This window comes from Siphateles boraxobius, unplaced genomic scaffold, assembly GCF_051911475.1.
Source record: "Siphateles boraxobius isolate OS27281-9 unplaced genomic scaffold, OSU_SipBor_1 25, whole genome shotgun sequence".
In the NCBI taxonomy this organism is placed as follows: Eukaryota; Metazoa; Chordata; class Actinopteri; order Cypriniformes; family Leuciscidae; genus Siphateles; species Siphateles boraxobius.
Genome location: NW_027508866.1, coordinates 36,748,515 through 36,770,698, shown reverse-complemented (window position 1 = coordinate 36,770,698; position 22,184 = coordinate 36,748,515). Strand labels below are relative to the sequence as shown.

The following is a 22,184-nucleotide window of genomic DNA, read 5'->3' as shown; positions in this document are numbered from 1 at the left end:
ATACAAAATAATTACATATATTATGTAAACACAAACTTTTATTTTGGATGCGATTAATCATTGCCCAGCACTAATATATATAGATCAGAGGTCAACTGAATCATCACAGATTTATCCTGCAAGTCTCATGGAAGAATCGCCACATCCTGAGACTGGAGTGAGAGAAGACGAGCTCTTCCTCTCAGCTGAGCGTCTGTCGGAGGACGAGGAAACGCTTCTGACGCTTCACTATATCCGTTTGTCTAACGTGTCTGTGGGAACGTGTAGAAGCAGATTGTGAGGTCAACTACTTAGTGCTCTTTACAAAAACAGTTGTAAATGGGCTCCAATATTTAAAAAAATATAATGTTATTGTAATGTAAATTTATGTTTAAAATAAATATGTTTATAATGAATATAATGAAAAAAAAAACAATAAATATAATTATTCACACACACACATATATTTTTTTTATATATATATTTTATTTATATATATAAAATATTTTTTGGATTAATTCAATTTTCTATATATTAATATTATAAAAATACTGTATTTTATATATATATATAAAGTTTACATTTTTATTTTATATACATAATTACGAAAGAAAGAAAGAAAGAAAGAAAGAAAGAAAGAAAGAAAGAAAGAAAGAAAGAAAGAAAGAAAGAAAGAAAGAAAGAAAGAAAGAAAGAAAGAAAGAAAGAAAGAAAGAAAGAAAGAAAGAAAGAAAGAAAGAAAGAAAGAAAGAAAGAAAGAAAGAAAGAAAGAAAGAAAGAAAGAAAGAAAGAAAGAAAGAAAGAAAGAAAGAAAGAAAGAAAGAAAGAAAGAAAGAAAGAAAGAAAGAAAGAAAGAAAGAAAGAAAGAAAGAAAGAAAGAAAGAAAGAAAGAAAGAAAGAAAGAAAGAAAGAAAGAAAGAAAGAAAGAAAGAAAGAAAGAAAGAAAGAAAGAAAGAAAGAAAGAAAGAAAGAAAGAAAGAAAGAAAGAAAGAAAGAAAGAAAGAAAGAAAGAAAGAAAGAAAGAAAGAAAGAAAGAAAGAAAGAAAGAAAGAAAGAAAGAAAGAAAGAAAGAAAGAAAGAAAGAAAGAAAGAAAGAAAGAAAGAAAGAAAGAAAGAAAGAAAGAAAGAAAGAAAGAAAGAAAGAACAATTGTTGTGAAGGTCTAAATTATTTTCTCTTCTCTTCTATTCTATATCTATTTTTATTTTTTTAAACTGCGTTAAATTAAACTGGGAGGGGTCATAGCACTTGCATATTGTTGTCCTATTGTTAGTTTAACTGCTTCTATAGCTCTCCTCACTCGTACGTCGCTTTGGATAAAAGCGTCTGCTAAATGATTAAATGTAAATGTATAAACCCCAGCAGTTATTCTGAGAGCTCTGAGTTTGAGCAGAAACATCAGGACGCAGTTTCTCAGAGAAATGAAGCCCATATGTTGTCCTTCTGCTCTCTGTGCTTCTTATCGCGAGTCCGTCTGGAATCAATCGCTGCGATGAGCTTTAATTGAAGAGATCCTCTGCTGATGAATTCCTCTGCCACCCGACCACTGACCCACAGATCCCGAAGAACATTATTAATCCTGAAGCGCTCGGGCGTCTCTGCAGGTCATCCGGTGCATCACTGCAAACAATGCTTTTCTTACTTGGTATTTTGGTCTTGTTTCCAGTCCAAATATCTAAAATAAAATCTTAAATCAAGAAGCATTTACTAGACGAGTAAAATGCCATAAGATATTATGTCTTGGTTTCTGGGGTAATAAAGCAAAATTATCTGCCAATGGGGTAAGAAAAATAATGTTGTTTCTGTTTGAATTACGATTATTTTTCTTACCCCATTGGCAGATAATTTTGCTTTTTTAAAGCAAAAACTCTTTTTGATTCATTACTCCAGAAAACAAGACATAACATATTATGGCATTTTACTACTTTAGTAAATGCATCTTGATTTAAGAATTTGTAGATATTTGGACTGGAAAGGAGACAAAAATCCTAAGTAAGGAAAGCATTTTTTGCAGTGTGTGGAGTGAGGCGCTCCAGCAGGTTTACTTACAGGCCGTGTGACTATGAGACATACATATATTACACAGAGATACCTGTGTTCCCCGTCAGCCATGCCAGAAACGCCTGTCAGCACTCAGAGAGGGGCATGATGGGTAAACATGAGGCCTTCCTCTCCACATACCGACAATAAAGATCACCTGATTCCCAGAGTCAACATTTACCCTCCCGACCCGCGAGTAAAACCAACAACACCTCTGCTTAGCCCGTACACGTGAAGAACACGTGACTGTGAACCTGTCATCATCGCGAGCGCGTAACATCCTTCATGCTTTCTGAATAAAACAGCTCTCTTTTGTACAATCCATAAACTCAAAGCTTTAAGAACTAACAGTGCAGTCTGCCATCTACAGGACACATGAGGAGCTGACGCTTGGCTGGGAACAACATCCTCAAGAGTGTTTTATAGTTCATTAAAACTAAAACTATTAAAAATCTTATTCAGTCATTGAAACAAAGATAATATGAAATAACAATATCAGACTTATTACATGGCAACTAACTGAAATATATATATCATTTTATAAAACACTTTAGATTTTTTTAAATGTAATCATTGGTTATTTAATCATTATATATAATAATAATAATAATAATAATAATAACAATAACTTGGACTTAAGCGCCTTTCATAGTACCCATATATATATATATTTTATATATAATTTATATATATATAAATTGATCATGTAATATGTATAATTTTTCAAATGTATAATACAACATTTTTTTAGACTTAAAGAATAGACTTACTAAACCTATACATTTATTTTAGAATCTAAATAGCTATTTATAATAATAATTTCTAAAATAAACAAATAAAGCTATTAAAACCTAATAAAAAAGACAAAAGCACATACAATTTCTAACACTTGAACTAACATTTTAAATTAAAATATAAAAATATAGTAATTGAAAATATGAATAAACCGTATAATAGTGTATAAATAATAGTAAAATTTCACTGAATGTAATATAATATATTAGAATATACAAAAAAATATTATTTTATAATAGTCAGTGTTTTTGTAAACAAAAAACATTAGATATATACAGTTTTGTTCAAAATAATAGCATTGTGTTTAAAAAAGTGTAAAGCTAGAAATCCTTATAACTTTTATTTCAATACACGCAAATGCATTGGGAACACTGCAGATTCTATTTGAAATCAAAACTTGAAAAATGTGTCAAATTTGTTATTTTATAGATAGGAATATTAGGCGGTTCAAAAAAATAGCAGTGTCTGCATTTTTCTATACAAAGTCAATCATTTACTGTATAAACTGAAAAAAGCTTGAAGATTTAGCTTTCTTGTGAATCACTGAACTAATCTGTAGTTGTATAACCAGTTCCTGCTTCACATCTGTGTTGCACGGATACGACCAACGTCTGGCACCTGTGAACAGCTGTTCCAGCAGGACAATTGCACTACATACCACAATTCCTCCGCATTTCTTAGTTTCTGCATCAAAAACAGCATTTTTGATGTCACTTCACAAGTTTTCTATTGGATTAAGGAACGGGGTTTGGGCTGGCCACTCCATAATGTTAATCTTGTTGGTCTGGACCCAAGATGCTGTTCGCTTACTGGTGTGTTTGGGGTTGCTGTCTTGTTGAAACACTCATTTCAAGGGCATTTCCTCTTCGGCATAAGGCAACATGACCTCTTTAAGTATTTCAATGTACTCAAACTGATCCATGATGTGTTGTATGTGATAAATAGGCCCAACACCATATAGTATGAGAAACATCCCCATATAATGATGCCTGTGCCCTCATGCTTCAATGTCTTCAGTGTACTGTGGCTTGAATTCAGTGTTTGGGGGTCGTGCGGCCCCTAGACCCCAAAAGAACAATCTTGCTTTAATCAGTCCACAAAATACTGCGCCATTTCTCTTTAGGCCAGTCAATGTGTTCTTTGGCAAATTGTACCCTTTTAGCACATGTCGTTTGTCCAGCAATGGGACTTTGCGGGGGCTTCTTGCCGATAGCTTGGCTTCAGATAGGCGTCTTAATTGTAACAGTACTCGCAGGAAACTTTAGATTGTGATACATATAAATTGTGCCTATGTATGATAAAAAAATAAATATTATTGTGTAGACTGCTTTTACCTTTTGCTTAATATCCGTCTTCCTTGAGAAGACATGAGCGCATGTAAAGCTGCCAGAATGCTTGTTTAAGGCGAGACACGGCAGGCAAAAACATTGTGTTTTTTTCACTGGTCAATTTTGAGATTTTGGGATATTTGTCTTCAATAACATGTCCTCTTTCAGACTTGTGGTGAAAAAAAGTCAGAAATACACATTTAGGTCTTTATTTTACTACACTTTGTCTGTTTGCGTCTGTAGATTGCTCATAAATTCATCAAAAGTTGTCGTTATAAATCACCCCTCTGCTCCGCGATCGCGATCTGCACCCTGTCATCACACACACCGTTAGAAAGCTCTCTCTCTCGTGTACAATACTGCCGGATCCAAATATGGTCATTTTCTTTTTATCAGCAACCAATCGTGAAAGTAAAAGGGGGGATTTTACTCTAAATGTGCAATCTCATTGGCTGATGCTAAATCTTTAAAGCCCATTTTCTCAAAATGACTTTTCTCTCATACTCCAAGTCCGAAATCTCCACTTCAGTGGAACCTGTATACACCAAACTTTCCAGTCTTGTACCTAGTTATATTATGAAGACATTTACAGAGGGATTTGTAAATATATTATTCCTAACCTTATTTATATAACATTTTATTCCAAAAAACATGGCGAAAATCATTTTTTTAAGGCTATTGGCAGTATATTCTGATTTACAGGATAACAAAAGTAGATATCCATAAATCCCTCTGTAATTTTTTTCCCATCTAATATGTGAACACAATGAAAAAATAATTGAGCCTGGCTTTATCCAATACTCAGATTTCGTTTTTTAAAATATATGCAAATTAGTGCATATTTAATTAATTAAATTACAGAAAACTTGTAATACATTTTTTTCTCATCTTAATGTAGGTAAATCAACTGGCAAAGTTTGATGGTGAAATCTGCTAGTTAAAAAAACGACCCTATTCACCTGTAGTGTCTCGCCTTAAGGAACATACACAGATAAACCAGATCTATGCTGAAGGAGCGGATGCATATCGAGATGTGATGAAGGCCTCACCTGTGGTGTTCGCAGACTGCCAGCTCTTGGCAGCGGGTGGAGGGACACCGTTGCCCTGTCGAGGAGCTCCAGCGGGACCTTTGCTCATAGTTTTGACTGAAGATGTGGCATGAGAGCTGGACTGAACCTCCTCTACGGCGTCGCTGGAGAGAAACACAGAACAAGCACTTAAACATCCAACCTGTTACCATCAGGAATCATCCTTACCTCGAGGGCCAAAATGACCCGAAGCCCTAAAATTACAAAGCTTATTTGATTTTGATAGATTTTTTTATATATTTTAATTAAATTTTTGGGGGATATTTATTTTATTTGCCTTTAAATTACTACATTAAATCAATAAATAAATCAATAAATAGTCATTTAAGCACATTCCTCACATCATTTCAACTTAAAGTCAAAATAACTCACAAATTCATGCATAAACCTTTAAATTCAGCTCAAAATATCTTACGTTGGGTGTCTTTGCTGACATCTTGAGAAAAAAAAAAAAAAATATATATATATAAAAAACATATTTCATAGCTCTATTTGGAGTAAATGAGCTGTTCCCCTGGGTCCTAAAGTCAGTTTTTCTTCCGTGTGGATTCAGTTACACATGTAGACATTATCAAATATTTTTTTGGTAAAGTTCTAGCATTTTTAGTTTGAATTGAGCATTTTTAGGTTTTTCTGTGTGTACTGAAGCATTCCTCACATTACATTCATTCCTAAGGGGGTCAGATTGACACGGGAGGAAAAGATTGGATACTTTTTTAAAATTTCAACCACAAAACTCCTTGAATCCATTCAATTTTTTTTTGTGTGCATTCCTGGTTCAAATGCGACAAAAGTCATGGAGGTCTTAACCCTCCGATGAACACTAAAAAATCTAAAGAATGAGTTTTAAAGTCCAGTTTACAGTCACGCACAAGCTGACTTTCATGCAAACGTGTGGTGAAACCGCAGGATCGAGGATGTTCAGACAGAGACCTGGATCAGTGATTCACTACTAAACACAGTCTCACATCGACCTGACCCTGTGAGAGCCGGCGGAGCCTGAATCTCCACACCAGTCCCGAGCCCTTCAGTGCTGTTCTGCCTCCAAATATGAGCAGATTGATCAAATACAAGCGGCCCGTCGGCGCAGCGGTCCCAGATGGTTTGTTAATGAAGAAAACCAGTGCCAACAAAACAACGGCCGCTGCTGAAAAGCCCTTGTTTCACAGTGACTTAAAACCTGTCGACAACAGGACCGGGTCACATGTCACCCTAAAAAAAGAATCAATTATATACACATACATATATATATATATGTGTGTGTGTGTGTGTGTGTGTGTGTGTGTGTGTGTGTGTGTGTGTGTTTGGGATCAGTAAGTTTTTTTAATGTTTTAAAAAAAAGTCTCTTCTGCTCACTAAGGCTGCATTTATTTGATTAAAAATACAAATAAAAACAGTAATATTGTAAAATATTATTAAAAAATGTAAAAAAAAATATTTTAATTTTTTTTAAATATATTTTATTCTTGTGATCAAAGCTGAATTTTCAGCATCATTACTCCAGTCTTCAGTGTCACATGATCCTTTAGAAATCAGTATAATATGATGATTTGCTGCTCAAGAAACATTTATGATTGTTATCAATGTTGAAAACAGTTTTGGAAATTTTTTGATTCTTTGATAAAATTGAAAGTTTGAAAGAACAGCATTTATATGAAATAGATTGTTTTTGTAACATATAAATGTATTTAGTGTCACTTTTGATCCATTTAATGCATCCTTGATAAATAAAACCATTCATTGATTTAATTTCTTTACAAATAAATTCTTACTGACTCCAAACTTTTAAACGGCAGAGTATTTACACTGAATAAAACATTTTTCCTTGTGAACAAATAAAGTAAACCCAAATGTTTTGTGCCTCATGTTCATGCTTTGTAAGTTTGATGAAAAATAAAATGTACTGTTACATTAATTTCATGACAATTAAACATCTTGCAAATTATTCTCATTGCTGTAAATTGCTCAAAAAATAATTAAACTGTAAAATATTTATACATCATGACAGCACTTATTGCACAGCCTTTAATATAATATATGCTGATTTAAATAAAAAGCATTACAGAATTTTATATTGAATTACAGTAATGCGTCTAATCAGACTCACTATTAAGAATAATAGAATAATTACAAAAACAATTATAGTTTGAGGGAGAAATGTGGTTAATTGTCATGAAAATGTGTTTCACTCGTCTACAATCACACAGATCCGTAACATGCTAAAATTATGAACTTGACATTGCAATGTTTTTAGATGATACAGTATATTATGGTTCATCTCTAAATACCATCTGTTACTTTTCTGTGGTGTTGCATCCAATGCAAACACACAATCCTGCATCACACACACACACACGCGTGCGCGCTGGAAACACGCGTGAAACACCGACTGCAGGGGACCGTCGACTCACACACACTCACTGCAAAATTAATTTCATCCATGGCGAGCCAGCATACGGCCCAATTAAACCTCAAATCTTTATTGATCACCACATGGAGTCTTTTTAAGACGAAAACACATTCTGTTACTAGTCTATATTAGTCTAATAAACAAATAGATACACACACTCTCTCAGCTTATTAACAAAAAACATCATATTAATGTTTTATAATGCTTCATATTTTTGTGGAAACGGATACATTTTATTTTAAAACGGATACTATTCTTTGATGAATATAAAGTTCAAAAGAACAGCATTTATTTGAAATAGAATCTTTTGCAACATTATAAATTTCTTTAGTGTCACTTTTGATAATTTTAATGTAGCCTTTCTGACTGAAAGCATGTGACGATTTCCACACAGATATAAAGCAGCAGAACTGTTTCCAACACTGATAATAATCATAAATGTTTCCCGAGCATCAAATCATCATATTTGAATGATTTCTGAAGGATCATGTGACACTGAAGACTGAAAATTCAGCTTTGATCACAGGAATAAATTACACTTTACTATATATATATATATATTCACATAGAAAACTGTTATTTTACATTGCAATAATATTTCACTGTTTTTTACTGTCTTTTAGATCAAAAGAGACACTTTAATACAGCACAAAGTGTTAAAACGTTCATCTCATCACTAGAAGCACTAGTGATTGACTTAAAGGTCCCGTATTGTCAAAACTGAAATATCCTGGCTTTTTTCATGATAAAGAGGTCTATGGGCTGTGTAACTACCATGAGTTTCAAAACAGTCGATCCGCCTGCATAAAGCAGCTGTGCTTTTCACGAGCCGTTGTGACTTCTGTATAAATGTGATGTCAGAACTACTCAGTCTCCTCCCGAGCTCAGCCCAGCGTCCCGCACTCCTTTAACCCAACCCCAGACACCATCACGTCCACGTCCGGTTACTGTGCAACAACAACACGGTCACATGTCGAGAAAGCGCTCTTCAGTGACGGATGTCAGGAAACTACATCATCGCACAGGCTTCCGAACAGCATTAATATAAGAGACCAGTGGCTACTGTTTATTTATTCGGAAATAACAGAGCGAGTTAGTTCGACGTTAACCGTCTGTTCTGCACACTTCAAAATATGCTGCAGTCCCTAACGTTACATTGTTTAATCCGACCTCAAATTCACAACCCGTAAGTAAACTTCTAACACATTTTATGTTATATTATGGAGCCAGCATAATCTGAAATTATAGTTTTTAAACGAATATGCAACACTAACTTGTTTCTAAATTGATGTTGAAGTGTTGTTTTGTACAGTCTATGGTTGCCACAAGCTTTGATAGAATATCTGTTGGAAACAAGACAAAATACGTTGTTTGTTTTCCTAAATTACAGACACCGACCCTGTTTTTATTGAGTAAAAGAGGGTGAGATTGAGTTCACTCTTTCTGTAAAAGAAATTGTAGCACATTAACATACTGTATCAGTAGGAAGGAATAGTTACGTAGATTACTCCATTCGGTGTGCTAACGTTATATATTATAAAGCAGTGTTGTTTCAAACTCAGTGTATAACCAGCTATTAATGTACATAATTTGGACATTCACATCGATTTTGGCCCAAAAAATCTGAATTTGTTTACAAATAGTCTAAATTAGCGTTAACGTTTAATCTGTGTCATGAACTTAAATCTAATTAAAAAACTTTTACAATAACGCCGAAAGTAAAAAAATTAAAAAAAAAAAAAGCATTAATTACTATTCTGAAACATTCTTCTGTAAGCGCGTTTGAGGAGGTGGTGTGTTGTCTCCTGTCGTCGATTCGGGGTCTGACTCCGGCTCAAACATATAGAAGGCCGGATAACATTTCCTCAGCAATGTCCATCATTAGTGTTTTATTTATCTTACTTACTAACTTAATTTAGCATCACCAAGCACAGCAGGCTACAGCATACGTGATCCGAGTTACCTGTGGTTAGCCTGGCGTCACTCAGAAAACAACAAGCCAATCAGAGAGAGGCTCATGAATATTAATTAGACAGGCCAATATCAACCTGTTCTTATCAGAGCTCCTCGAAAAGGAGCTGTAAAAAATATATTGGGATGTTTTTTGGTAATTAAATCTGCAAATATATATTCTTAAGGACACCTAACCTAAAATAAAACTCCAAAATTGTGCACAAAATGGGACCCTTTAACTTTACTCTTAAGATGAAACGCAATGCAGTGCTGCCCCCTAATGTCCACTATCAGAACTGCGTCAGTCTTTTACAGCCTGTGGCAAACAATGAAGGTGCATTAAAGTGAATAGATGAATTAATATATAATCAGCCCTCAGGTTTACATAGTGCTTTGATTGAAACACATTTCATTTTCTCCAGTGTCCAGTGTGTGTCATTTATTTTTGAGGGTTCTTTGGCTCCTGAGGACAAATGTGACGATTACAAATGGATAGAGCAACTGCAGGAGAGAGATATAAAGACAGAGAGATACGTGGCCAGAAGGTGAAATCATATCTATTATTTATCACTAATAGAAAACACTAGAAATGTTCAGATATTCTGGTCATAGACAAGCTCTATAAAGGGTTTGATAAAGCATCGAGCGTCTCACGTTCTTCTCGAATGACTGATCAACCGCTGATCTTCATTAGTGCAGTAATAGACACACAGTTACAGCTCGATCTACTTGAATAGGGAGAAACAGAAAATGGCAAAAATGGCCAAGAGTGTGTTTTAATAACTTCCACATCTGCAATAAAATCTAACCAGTAAAAGCCAGTATTTCTCAGGATAATCCAGATAATATCAGCAACACAAGACAAACTGTAGCAGATCAATATTGGCCAAAACTTTTGCAATCATTAAGATCAATGTAATGTTTTTGAAAGAAGTCTCTTCTGCTGCATTTAAAAAAAATCAAAAATACAGTAAAACAGTGAAATATTATTTCAATGTAAAACAGCTGTTTTCTATGTGAATATATAGTAAAGTGTAATATATTCTTGTGATCAAAGCTGAATTTTCAGCATCATTACTCCAGTCTTCAGTGTCACATGATCCTTCAGAAATCACTATAATATGTGACCCTTGGCCAACAAAACAAGTCACATGGGTCAATTTTTGGAAATGTAGATTTATACATATTATGAAAGCTGAATAAATAAGCTTTCCATTGATGTATAGTTTGTTAGAATAGTACAATATTTGGCCGAGATACGACTATTTGAAAATCTGGAATCTGAGAGTGCAAAAAAAAATCGACACATTGAGAAAATCAGCTTTTTTTGCGATTCTGCTGCATTCACAGAAATAAATGTTTTTTATATGTATATATATACACAGTAGGAAATTTACAAAATATCTTAATTGAACATGATCTTTCCTTAATATCCTAATGATTTTTGGCATAAAAGAAAAATGTATAATTTTGACCCATACAATGTATTGTTGGCTATTGCCACAAATATACCAGTGTGACGTGTGACTGGAATTGTGATCCAGGGACACATGATGATTTGATGCTCAAGAAACATTTATGATTATTATTAGTGTTGAAAACAGTTCATATTGGTGTGGAAACTGCGATACATTTCATTTTTCAGGATTCTTTGATGAATAGAAAGTTCAAAAGAACAGCATTTATTTGAAATAGAATCTTTTGTAACATTATAAATGTCTTTACTGTCACTTTTGATCATTTTAAATGTGTCCTTGATAAATAAAAATAGTTTCTTTAAAAAAATATATATTTATTATCGATCCAAAATGTTTGAAAAGTATAGTGTATATAAATGCTTCCTAAAAATGTAGAATTTTAAATGGAATCTTTCTTTTTTCATCTTTCAAAACTCAACCATTAAACCAAACGCCGCTTCAACAGTCACAGTTCGAGAAGAGAAGACAAGAAAGAGAAGAGACACAACAGATGCAGAAAGACGAAAGAAGAGCTTTATTGAGTGATGAAAGAAAGTCCAGACATACAGAGGAGAAACAGATGCAGATACAGCAGAAGAAAAACAGACGACAGGAACCTCTCTCATACATACAGTGAAGAGACACACGAGTCACATGACTGTTTCTCTGTGATTGACAGGCGTGTGGATGTTCAGGATTTGGGATCTACATATTAAGCGCTCGGGCCGAGACCCCATGATGCCAGTCTCTCAGCTTGTTGTACTGAGGCCGGAGCAGCTCTGGGTCCACTTTATTCACTCTGACGGTCCATCGACACACACACACACACACAGAGAGAGAGAGAGAGAGAGAGAGAAGGACAGAGAGGAAATAAACTGATTACACAGCTGTAGTCAACAGTGATCAGTTTAAGAAAGCAGGAGGAAAGTGAGCGAAACGACACAAACTTCAGCACAACCTCATAATCCTGCAAACCAGAGAAACTTTCGAAATTATGTTTGAGTAAATATTGTGTAACAATTTTTTTATTACATATATGTGTACTATATATATATTTTTTGTACTAATATTAATATATATATACACGGACATATTTTTTGTTATATAATACACGATGTATAATCTTTTATAATAATTAATATAATTTGTACTGAATTTAATACATAAATATAACATATAACAATCTAAAAATAATATTTAAATATTTCTAAATATAATAAATAAATATATACACATATTTTGTTATATAATACACACAATGCATAATTGTATTATTTAATTTAAATATTATTTATAAATATAATACATAAACATAATATAGCAATTTAATTTATAAATATTATTATTCAAAATACTACTAATATTAATAATAATAATAATAATAATAATAATACTATACAATTATAATATTTATAAATAAAAATACATATATACAGTGCTGTGAATAAGTTAGGACACCCATGCTAAAGTTGGCTAAAAGAGGAATAAAAAAATCATCTTTTGGAAATTGATCTTAATGCCTTAATTGGAAAAATGAGGAAAAATCCAACCTTTAAGGACACCAATTTTCTTTGTGAATGAATAATTTATCATAAATAAATAAATGTTCTTCCTTAAAACACAGGGGGCATAAGTCAGGACACCCCTATGTTAAATTCCCATAGAGACAGGCAGATTTTTATTTTTAAAGGCCAGTTATTTCATGGATCCAGGATAATATGCATCCTGATAAAGTTCCCTTAGCCTTTGGAATTAAAATATCCCACATCATCACACACTCTTCACCATACCTAGAGATTGGCATGGTTTTATTTCAGTTAGCCTAATAGCTGGTTTGATTTGCATTGAAAGATGATCTTATGGAAAGTTCCCCATGCCAATCTCTAGGTATGGTGAAGTGTGTGTGTGATGATGTGGGATATTTTAATTCCAAAGGCCAAGGGAACTTTATCAGGATGCATAGTATCCTGGATCCATGAAATAACTGGCCTTTAAAAATAAAAATCTGCCTGTCTCTATGGGAATTTAACATAGGGGTGTCCTGGCGTATGCACCCTGTATTTTAAGGATGAATTAAGGCATTAAGATCAACTTCCAAAAGATGATTTTTTATTCCTCTTTTTAGGCAACTTTAGCATGGGTGTCCTAACTTATTCACAGCACTGTATATATATATATACACACACATTACCATATAATACAGATAATACATAATTGTATGATTTAATCATTTATATTTCATACATAGTTAATATATTTATAAATGTTTTTTTTAATAATAATAATAATAATAATATAAAATAATAAAATAATAATAATAATTACATATTTATAATATTTATAAATACAGTAAATAAAATAGACGTATATTGTCATATAATCCACAATGCATAATTAAAAAAAATATATAGAATTTATTAATAGAATGCGTAATTTTAATACACTATATTGCTGTCTCAAAAGGGATCTGTCTATGTAAGGAAGGAAGCTCGGATGAAACGCGTCCAGAAAACAGCCCTGATTACCCACAATCCCATGTCATGACTAACGACTCCCCTTAACGGCAGCGTGATCAGAGAGAAGAGTGAGAAGAATCTGATATGATTGAGACGCAGAACTTACTTCTTTCCAGGCCGGTTCTCCTGAGCTTGATCTAGAGGAGAGAACCAAGAAAGACTATGAACAACAATAATAATAATAATAATACGTTTTATTTATATAGTACCTTTTAAGAACTCAAGAACTTTACATAATATTGACCGTTACAAATATAATCAGGATAACAACATGAACAGGCAGACAGTGATCATATTACGTACAAAAGAAAACAAAAGGCATGCATGGATCAGAAATTTAAAGTATACAATTAGGTAACATAGCATGACTAACAGCTTTTAAGCTTTTACAGTGTACAGTTTAGCGGTTCCTACCGTTCTCTGTGCCGGTGATCTGTGCCAGGATCCTGAAGGACCGAGACTGAGACGTGCCGGTGCGCGGGTGCCAGTCCTCCGTGTCCTCCATCAGACGCTTCTTACTGGAGTCACTGGCTGGAGAAACGTGGTTCAGCTCCGGCTCCGACACGGGCTTACGGGCCGTTCTGATACACACACACACACACGCTACATCACTAAACATTCAACACACCAACTGCTGTATATAAAACACTGGGATCGGTTTACCTGGGTGGAGTCTTTCTAAAGAAAAGACAGAAATCAAGAGAATCAGAAGAAAGAGACAGAAAATCAAGAGAATCAGAGAAAAGAGACTGAAAATCACCCCATAATTCATATTAAGAGTCTTTCTACTTACTTAAGAATACTCTGAGGTCCACTATGGAAATAAAATGTCAAGAAAATATTATTATTATATATTATATTTATTTATATATTGGTGATATTTATTATTGTTTTTGTTGTTATTATTAGTGTGTGTGTGGGGGGGAGGGGGGAATTAAATATTTAGTTTTATTTAAATAAAAATATTTTCTTTATCTCAATTCTGCAGGCAAATGGAATTCAAAATGTGTCCTATAAATACAGAATATATTTTAATTAAGTATTGATATTAATTGAATAATAATAAAAATCATCCCAAATTTCAGTCAATATAAGTGCTGATTAAAGAGAAAATATTTGTGCTATTTGTCAAGTCTTTTTTATTTTTGTTTATATAGTTTATTTATTTTAGTACATCAAGTTAAAATAAATTAAAATATTGACAGCTAGCTGAATTAAATAGATATTAATTTCAGAGAATGTTTATTTTATTTCAAGTAACAAAAATGTTTTATGACTTTAGTTGTTAGTAACTGAACTAAGTGGAAACAAATGGAATTGAAAAATAAATATTTTTAAATTATTAAAAATAATATATATATTTATTTTTTTACTTGCTAAATTAATTCCTAAAATACTTTAAACCCGATTATTAATATTATTTTATTAGACATGTAAAGTCAGGCCAAATGGCTGAGTGCACCTGCAATGTCCAGCTTGAACTGTACTAACTACTAACACTAGATGGCTCCACTGTCTCAAGTGTTTTAACTAGTTGACCTGATAAATCTCTCTCATCAGAAACAATGCATTAGGAGGTAAATGTCACCGCTGCTATTAATACGGCACACAAGAGAATTAATGCCACTGCCGTGAATAAACACACAGACACATGATGATTGACAGCAGCACATGATGAACACTAGCACACTATCTTGACCTCAAACCCTTCATCAAAACCCCTCTACGACTCAATAGAAAGTGACAAAGGAACACTAGAGATAGAGAGAGTGATCGTGAGTGTGTCGCTGGGTTAGAGATGGTGAAAGAACAGACACACACAGATACCAGAACAATTCTGCATCTAGTACACTAACTTTGTCATGGGCTCCTCCTGTAAAGAGAGGGAGAGAGAGAGAGAGAGAGAGAGTGTTTCTGTTTGAGAGGAAATTAAATCACCATCAAACCTCATGCAGAAACACACACACATGCAGAAACACACACACTCTAAAAAATGCTGGGTTGTTTTATCCCAAATTTGTGTCAAATATGGACAAACCCAGCCATTGTGTTAATTTTTTTTTATTACATTTTTAAACCAATATTTGAGTTTGTCTATATTTGACCCAAAATTGGGTTAAAACAACCCAGCATTTTTTAGAGTACATGCAGAAACACACACATGCAGGCTGAACAGAAACTCACACAAGTACACGAACGCTAGAGCACCAAGTTACGTTGAATTATTATTCAGGTCGCTAGATATAAACATGTTGACAGTATACTAAATCTAACGCTAGTGTATAATAAACTAACTTTTTTTAAATAGAGAATATATACATATACTGTATGTCTAAGATAAATCTCTTGTATTTCTAATTTGTAAGTCACTTTGCACTATACAAAAGCATGTGCTACGAAAAAAAATAAAAATAAATATAAAACAAGTAAAACATTTTAAGTCGCTAAAGATAAAATAGACGTAGATTTCTTTTTATTTTAGCAGAATATTTAATCCTTTGTGTTTTAAAATATAGTATTTATTTATTCATTTTATTTAGAAGACTTTTATCCTTCTTTACTTAAAATTGATGTAGATTTCTTTTTATTTAAGCAGAATATTTTAAGTAACGAAGGATAAAAGTCTTCTAAATAAAAAATGAATAAGTAAATAATACTATTTTTAAAACACAAAGGATTAAATATTCTGCTAAAATAAAAATAAATAAAAAACAATCTACATCTATTTTAAGTAACTAAGGATAAATTATTCAGCTAAAAAAAGAAAATCAAAGTCTATTTTAAATCATAATTTATAATAATTTATAATTCATAATAAGTCTTATTATTTTTTCAAAATTTGCTTCAAACTCAAATGTATCTTGTTTTAAAGAGGTTTAGATATTTTACAGGTAAACTAGACAAAAAAATTCAAATAGAAATAATATAAATGTATATATGCAGTGTCAAAGCCTGCTATAGCAACCCTTACAGCGTTCCTGTGCTTGAGTGAGTTTCAGGCATCACACACACACACACACACACACACACACACACACACACACACACACACACACACACACACACACACACACACACACACACACACACACACACACACACACACACACACACACACACACACACACACACACACACGCGTCCTCAATCCAGTGCTCGTGTGGGTACCAAATGAGGAGATCGGACAGTAACGGCACCGAACAGCTTCGCCTCCATCAGTGGAGTTATGACTGTAAACTCACTCCGGCTGCTGATGTTGATTAGTCGAGTCCGTAAACGCAGCTGGAAACTCTCACAGAGGATTTTACAAACATTCCTGCCGAGGCTGACGGCTAAACATGCTAAACGAGAAGCAGTAAGTACACGGTCTAAACTCAATCAACATACGTCTATTTCAAAATTAAAATAAATCATTTTTAAATAACAGCAACACTTTAAAATAAGGTCCCTGTAGTTAGCACAAGAATAGACAATATTACAGAATTTATTAATCTCCGTTAACGGTAGTTAATAAAAATACAACTGTTGATTGTTAGTTCATGTCAGCTCAGGGCCATTAAATAATATTAACAGAAACAACTTTTGATTTTAATAATGTATTATGTTGAAATTAACTTTAACGAAGATTGATAATACAAGTATTTTTCATTGAACAAATGGAAAATATCTTTAAAATAGGAAAATCTATGAAACAATAAATCAATAAAAAAAGAATAAAAATAACTAGTAATTAAATAAAAAGATCATTTAAAATAAATAATGATCGTTATTAAAAATCAAATCAAAATAAAACTAATATTTAAACAAATGATTATTGATATAATTATTGACTTAAAAACAAATTAAAATACAGCAATTATAATTAAAAATCAAAACTAATAACACTAATTATATAATTAATAATACTAAAACAAATAAAAATCATAACTGTTAAATTAAAATGAATAATTATTCAAATAAAAACAAAAAAACACTAAAATATTTTATATAACTAATAATTGAATCATAATAGTTAAATAAATAAAAAAATGATTAAAATAAAATATAAAAATTAAACATGAAAAACAATGTGACCATTAACCGAAACCAGAGACCCGTGAGCGTGCGAAGGTGTTGTTCAATTATTACACTGATAACTTAAAAACCCTTGATAATTAAGAGTTCAAGTAAATATTTTGGGTCAAAAGGGTTGGGCTGATCTGATTGTTGATGGACTTATGTGAGGAAGCTCAGCACTGGTGTGTCCAGTGGACAATCTGAACAGCATGACAACAGCGGCAAACACCAGATGTGTTTTCACATATACATCCAGAGCTCCGGTCGTCGTATATGACGTGTGGAAACACCAGCTGGATGAGAAATAACAGCGACGCACGACTTCAGATTCACAACATCAGTGAGGACTTGAACGAATCTGCATCCACAGGATAACTGGGTCCAAACACTAGTGAGTGTAGTGAGTGTGCGCTTGTGTGTGTGTGTGTGTGAGAGCGTGTGTAGTGAGCGTGTGTAGTGAGTGTAGTGAGTGAGTGAGTGAGTGTGAGAGCGTGTGTAGTGAGCGTGTGTAGGGTGAGTGTGAGTGAGTGTAGTGAGTAAGTGAGTGAGTGTGAGAGCGTGTGTAGTGAGTGTAGTGAGTGTAGTGAGTGTGAGTGTGAGAGCGTGTGTAGTGAGCGTGTGTAGGGTGTGTAGTGAGTGTGAGTGAGTGTAGTGAGTGAGTGAGTGAGTGTGAGAGCGTGTGTAGTGAGCGTGTGTAGGGTGAGTGTGAGTGAGTGTAGTGAGTAAGTGAGTGAGTGTGAGAGCGTGTGTAGTGAGTGTAGTGAGTGTAGTGAGTGTGAGTGTGAGAGCGTGTGTAGTGAGCGTGTGTAGGGTGTGTAGTGAGTGTGAGTGAGTGTAGTGAGTAAGTGAGTGAGTGTGAGAGCGTGTGTAGTGAGTGTAGTGAGTGTAGTGAGTGTGGGTGAGTGAGTGTGAGAGCGTGTGTAGTGAGCGTGTGTAGTGAGTGTAGTGAGTGTGAGTGAGTGAGTATGAGAGCGTGTGTAGTGAGCGTGTGTGTGTGTGTGTGTGTGTGTGAGTGTGCGTGAGTGTATGTGAGTGTAGTGAGTGAGTGGAGTGAGTGAGTGTGAGAGTGTGTGAGTGTGTGTGTAGTGAGCGTGTGTAGTGAGCGAGAGTGTGTGTGTGTGTGAGTAGTGAGCGTGTGTAGTGAGCGAGAGTGTGTGTGTGTGTGAGTGTGTGTGAGTGTATGTGAGTGTAGTGAGAGTGTGTGTGAGGGTGAGTGAGTGTAGTGAGTGAGTGAGTGAGTGTGTAGTGAGCGTGTGTAGTGAGCGAGAGTGTGTGTGAGAGAGAGTGTGTGTGTGTGTGTGCGTGAGTGTGTGTGAGTGTATGCGAGTTTAGTGAGTGTAGTGAGTGTAGTGAGTGTAGTGAGTGTAGTGAGTGAGTGAGTGAGTGAGTGAGTGAGTGAGTGAGTGAGTGAGTGAGTGAGTGAGTGAGTGAGTGAGTGAGTGAGTGGAGGGCCACTGTCCTGCAGAGTTTAGCTCAAACCCCAATTAAACACACCTGAACCCGATAATCAAGGTCTTACTAGAAACTTCCAGGTAGGTGTGTTGAGGCGGGCTAGAGTTAAACTGTGCGGGACAGTGGCCCTCCAGGACTGAGTTTGGACACCCTGATTTAAAGGGACGGTTCACACAAATTTAAATCTGTTTTATCCTGCATGTACTCGACTTTTAATGCTGTTCCAAACTTATATGAATGACTTTCTTCAGTGGAACACAAAAGAAGATGTTAAGCTAAATTTGAAAGCTCCTCCTATACAACAAAAACCCAAAAATAAAAACCCATAAAATATCATAAAAGTAGTTCATAGTCTTAGTACAATGTTTTTTCAGTATACTCATGTATTCTAGTTTAATGCCTGCAGTGATTATGAGTGAAACATCACGTCATTATTGTGTATGAAACACTGCCACCTTGAGGAATAAAGGTGAATTGCACTTAATCAGTCATCAGAAAATAAATACTTCCACTTTTAAATACGTTGGGTACACTTTTCACAAAAACAGACTTTCTTATATATATATATTTTTTTCTTGTAATATTTTTTTATAATGAATGAATTGAGAAATACTAAGGAGGTTGATGTCTAACTTAAAAAAATTAAATGTCGTCCCGGGTCAATAAAGACCCGAGGTATGTGGACAAAGGAAGAGAGGATCTCTCTGGATAATCCATCAGCGTTCCTGGGATTTAGTCTGTCACGGCAAAAGGTCGACCTGCTCTTCCCTTTTTCCTGTTGACTTCACAATCACTGGGATCAGGAAGCTCATAATAATATATTATGAAGAACGTGTCCAAAACAAGGAATTAACTGCTGCTTTGCTCGTTCCTCTCCTCCTGTGGTCAGAATTTGAAGCAGAACATTTTGTGTATCCGAGTCTCAGCATGTGGGACACACAGTTTACATGTTTACTAGGATCACTAAAACCACATGAGAGGGAGCGCACTCGGTCTCAGACAGACTCATTACTGCTTTACGAGTTTTCTTTGATCTGCTGTTGACTTCCAAGTCAAAACTAAAGTGAGTGAGTAAATAAAACCCATCTATGAAAACAAGACCACATATGGTGAAGACACATGAAAAATGTGCTTTTAAACTAAGACGTTTATTATAAAAAAATCAAAAGGTTACACGCTAAAGTTTAATACTTCAATTTAAATAAATAAATATAATTAAATAATTCATAAATAAATATTAAATAAAATAGATATAAATTTTGACTTAATTCTTTAAATTATTAAATTAATAATAATAATACATTAAATAGTAATTAAATATAAAAATAGATAAAAATAAAAATAGATACCAACATAAAATATATATATATCTTTTAACAGTGTTCATTAATTCTTGCTAGAATAGCACATTCACAAGTACATCTAGTAGCATTTCCCTTTAAATAATAATTAATACTTATAATTAAATACAAATATAAAATGAATTTAAAATAGGATTCTTTTTAATTTTTATAATAAATAAATAAATGAAAATACTCATCTAGAAATGCCTGTTAAATAATAAAAGGAATAAGAGAGCAGATTTTGTACAGGTAAGGATGAGATTCATCAGCTCATCTAGTTGAATAATTGATTGATGGTTTGAGCGAGTGACACTCTGTACTGAAAACCTCACACTTTTCTCACAAGTTGACGTACAACTTTCCCATACGCTTCCCCACAGAGAGCTGTGTGTATATTGTCTAGTGTTCAAAACATCACGTGGACTGCAATTCCCATCCAGATGCATTTCAACACCAAAAACAGCATTTGTGACGATTAAAAAAATGATGTAACCATCCATAAAGCACCGTTTACACGAGCAAACTCAACCAACAGCAACTATGTAAGCAACAGATCAGCAGAATTATTCTGTGTAGGGGTATAGGATTATTTAGACAAATAAAACACTGCGTAATTCATTTTTTAAAGAGCTTTAACCAAACCACAAGTTTTATATTCCTTACTGCAACCCAGCTGCATTAAACAGTCCCTCTAGAAAAACGCGATTATGCGATCGCATGATTTAGTGCATAATCAACCAAAGTCCGCATATTTATGCGGGAGCCGCATTTTTTCATATACGCAGCACTTTCACCGCATAAATTGACGATTTCCATGCAAAATATGCGGGGCTTGCATGATTTCATAATCCTCGCATTTTCGTTGCTAAAAAATGTCACATATCTTAGCAGAAAGTTGAAAAATGTTGCGTTTGCTTCACACAAGAGCAGCCATTTCCCCCTGTTGCAATGGGAGCGTTATGAAGTGACGTAATTACGCGACGTGAACATCATCGAAATGTTGTAAAACAGGAGCACACTTTATTTTTTTATATTTTATTTATTCCTTTTTACAGAAGTTGTAGCATATTCCTTTTGTAAAGCTACAGAACTTGTTTGACAATGTTTTGTTAAGGTCTGAAATAAAACAAGAACTGAAATATTCCAGCACTTTCTGTGATGTGTTATGCTTGCTTATCATAGGAAGTAATAAGAAATGACTCTTTACATTAAGGTAGTATCCTAGTGAGAACAGGGTGTTGGGGGATCACTTTTTTTTCTCTTTTTCATCAAACCGCAGTTTTTGCAAGTTCCCACAATTTGATCGCATAAAATCCCGCATATTCCATCGCACTTTAAGAAAACGGCCCGCATAATCAAGGATTTTTGCCCGCAACAATCACAAAAAAACTCTGCTTTTTTCTGGAAGGACTGATTAAACATATGTCTGTTTTCAACCAGGATCATTGCAACAGCTTTGCAGATTTGCGTGTTTTGTTAAGCTAGTGTAAAGGCTCCGCCCTCTTCTGAACAGAGGCGGAGATATAGCTCATTTGAATTTAAAGAGACGCACACAAAAACGGCGCGTTGTTGCTAACCCCCAAAATGGGGCAAATTTGACAAGCTATAATAAATGATCTGGGGGGTATTTTGAGCTGAAATTTCAGACACATTCTGGGGACACCATAGATTTATATTACATCTTGAGAAAAGGGGCATAATGTGTCATCTTTAAAGAAAAGCGAGGAAGAGTAAACGAAGGAAACAGAAGTATGACGATCTGGAAGTT

At 34.1% G+C, this 22,184-nt stretch overlaps 1 protein-coding gene across 1 annotated transcript in view; it reads right to left on the bottom strand.

The window, feature by feature from the left end:
- The window catches only part of pdlim5b (PDZ and LIM domain 5b), a 110,955-nt gene that overhangs the window by 16,350 nt on the left and 72,421 nt on the right, over positions 1-22,184 (bottom strand). The window contains 3 exon segments of the mRNA XM_077243805.1: positions 5,191-5,333; positions 13,672-13,702; positions 13,980-14,146. Of these exon segments, the coding sequence (XP_077099920.1) occupies positions 5,191-5,333; positions 13,672-13,702; positions 13,980-14,146 (341 nt within the window).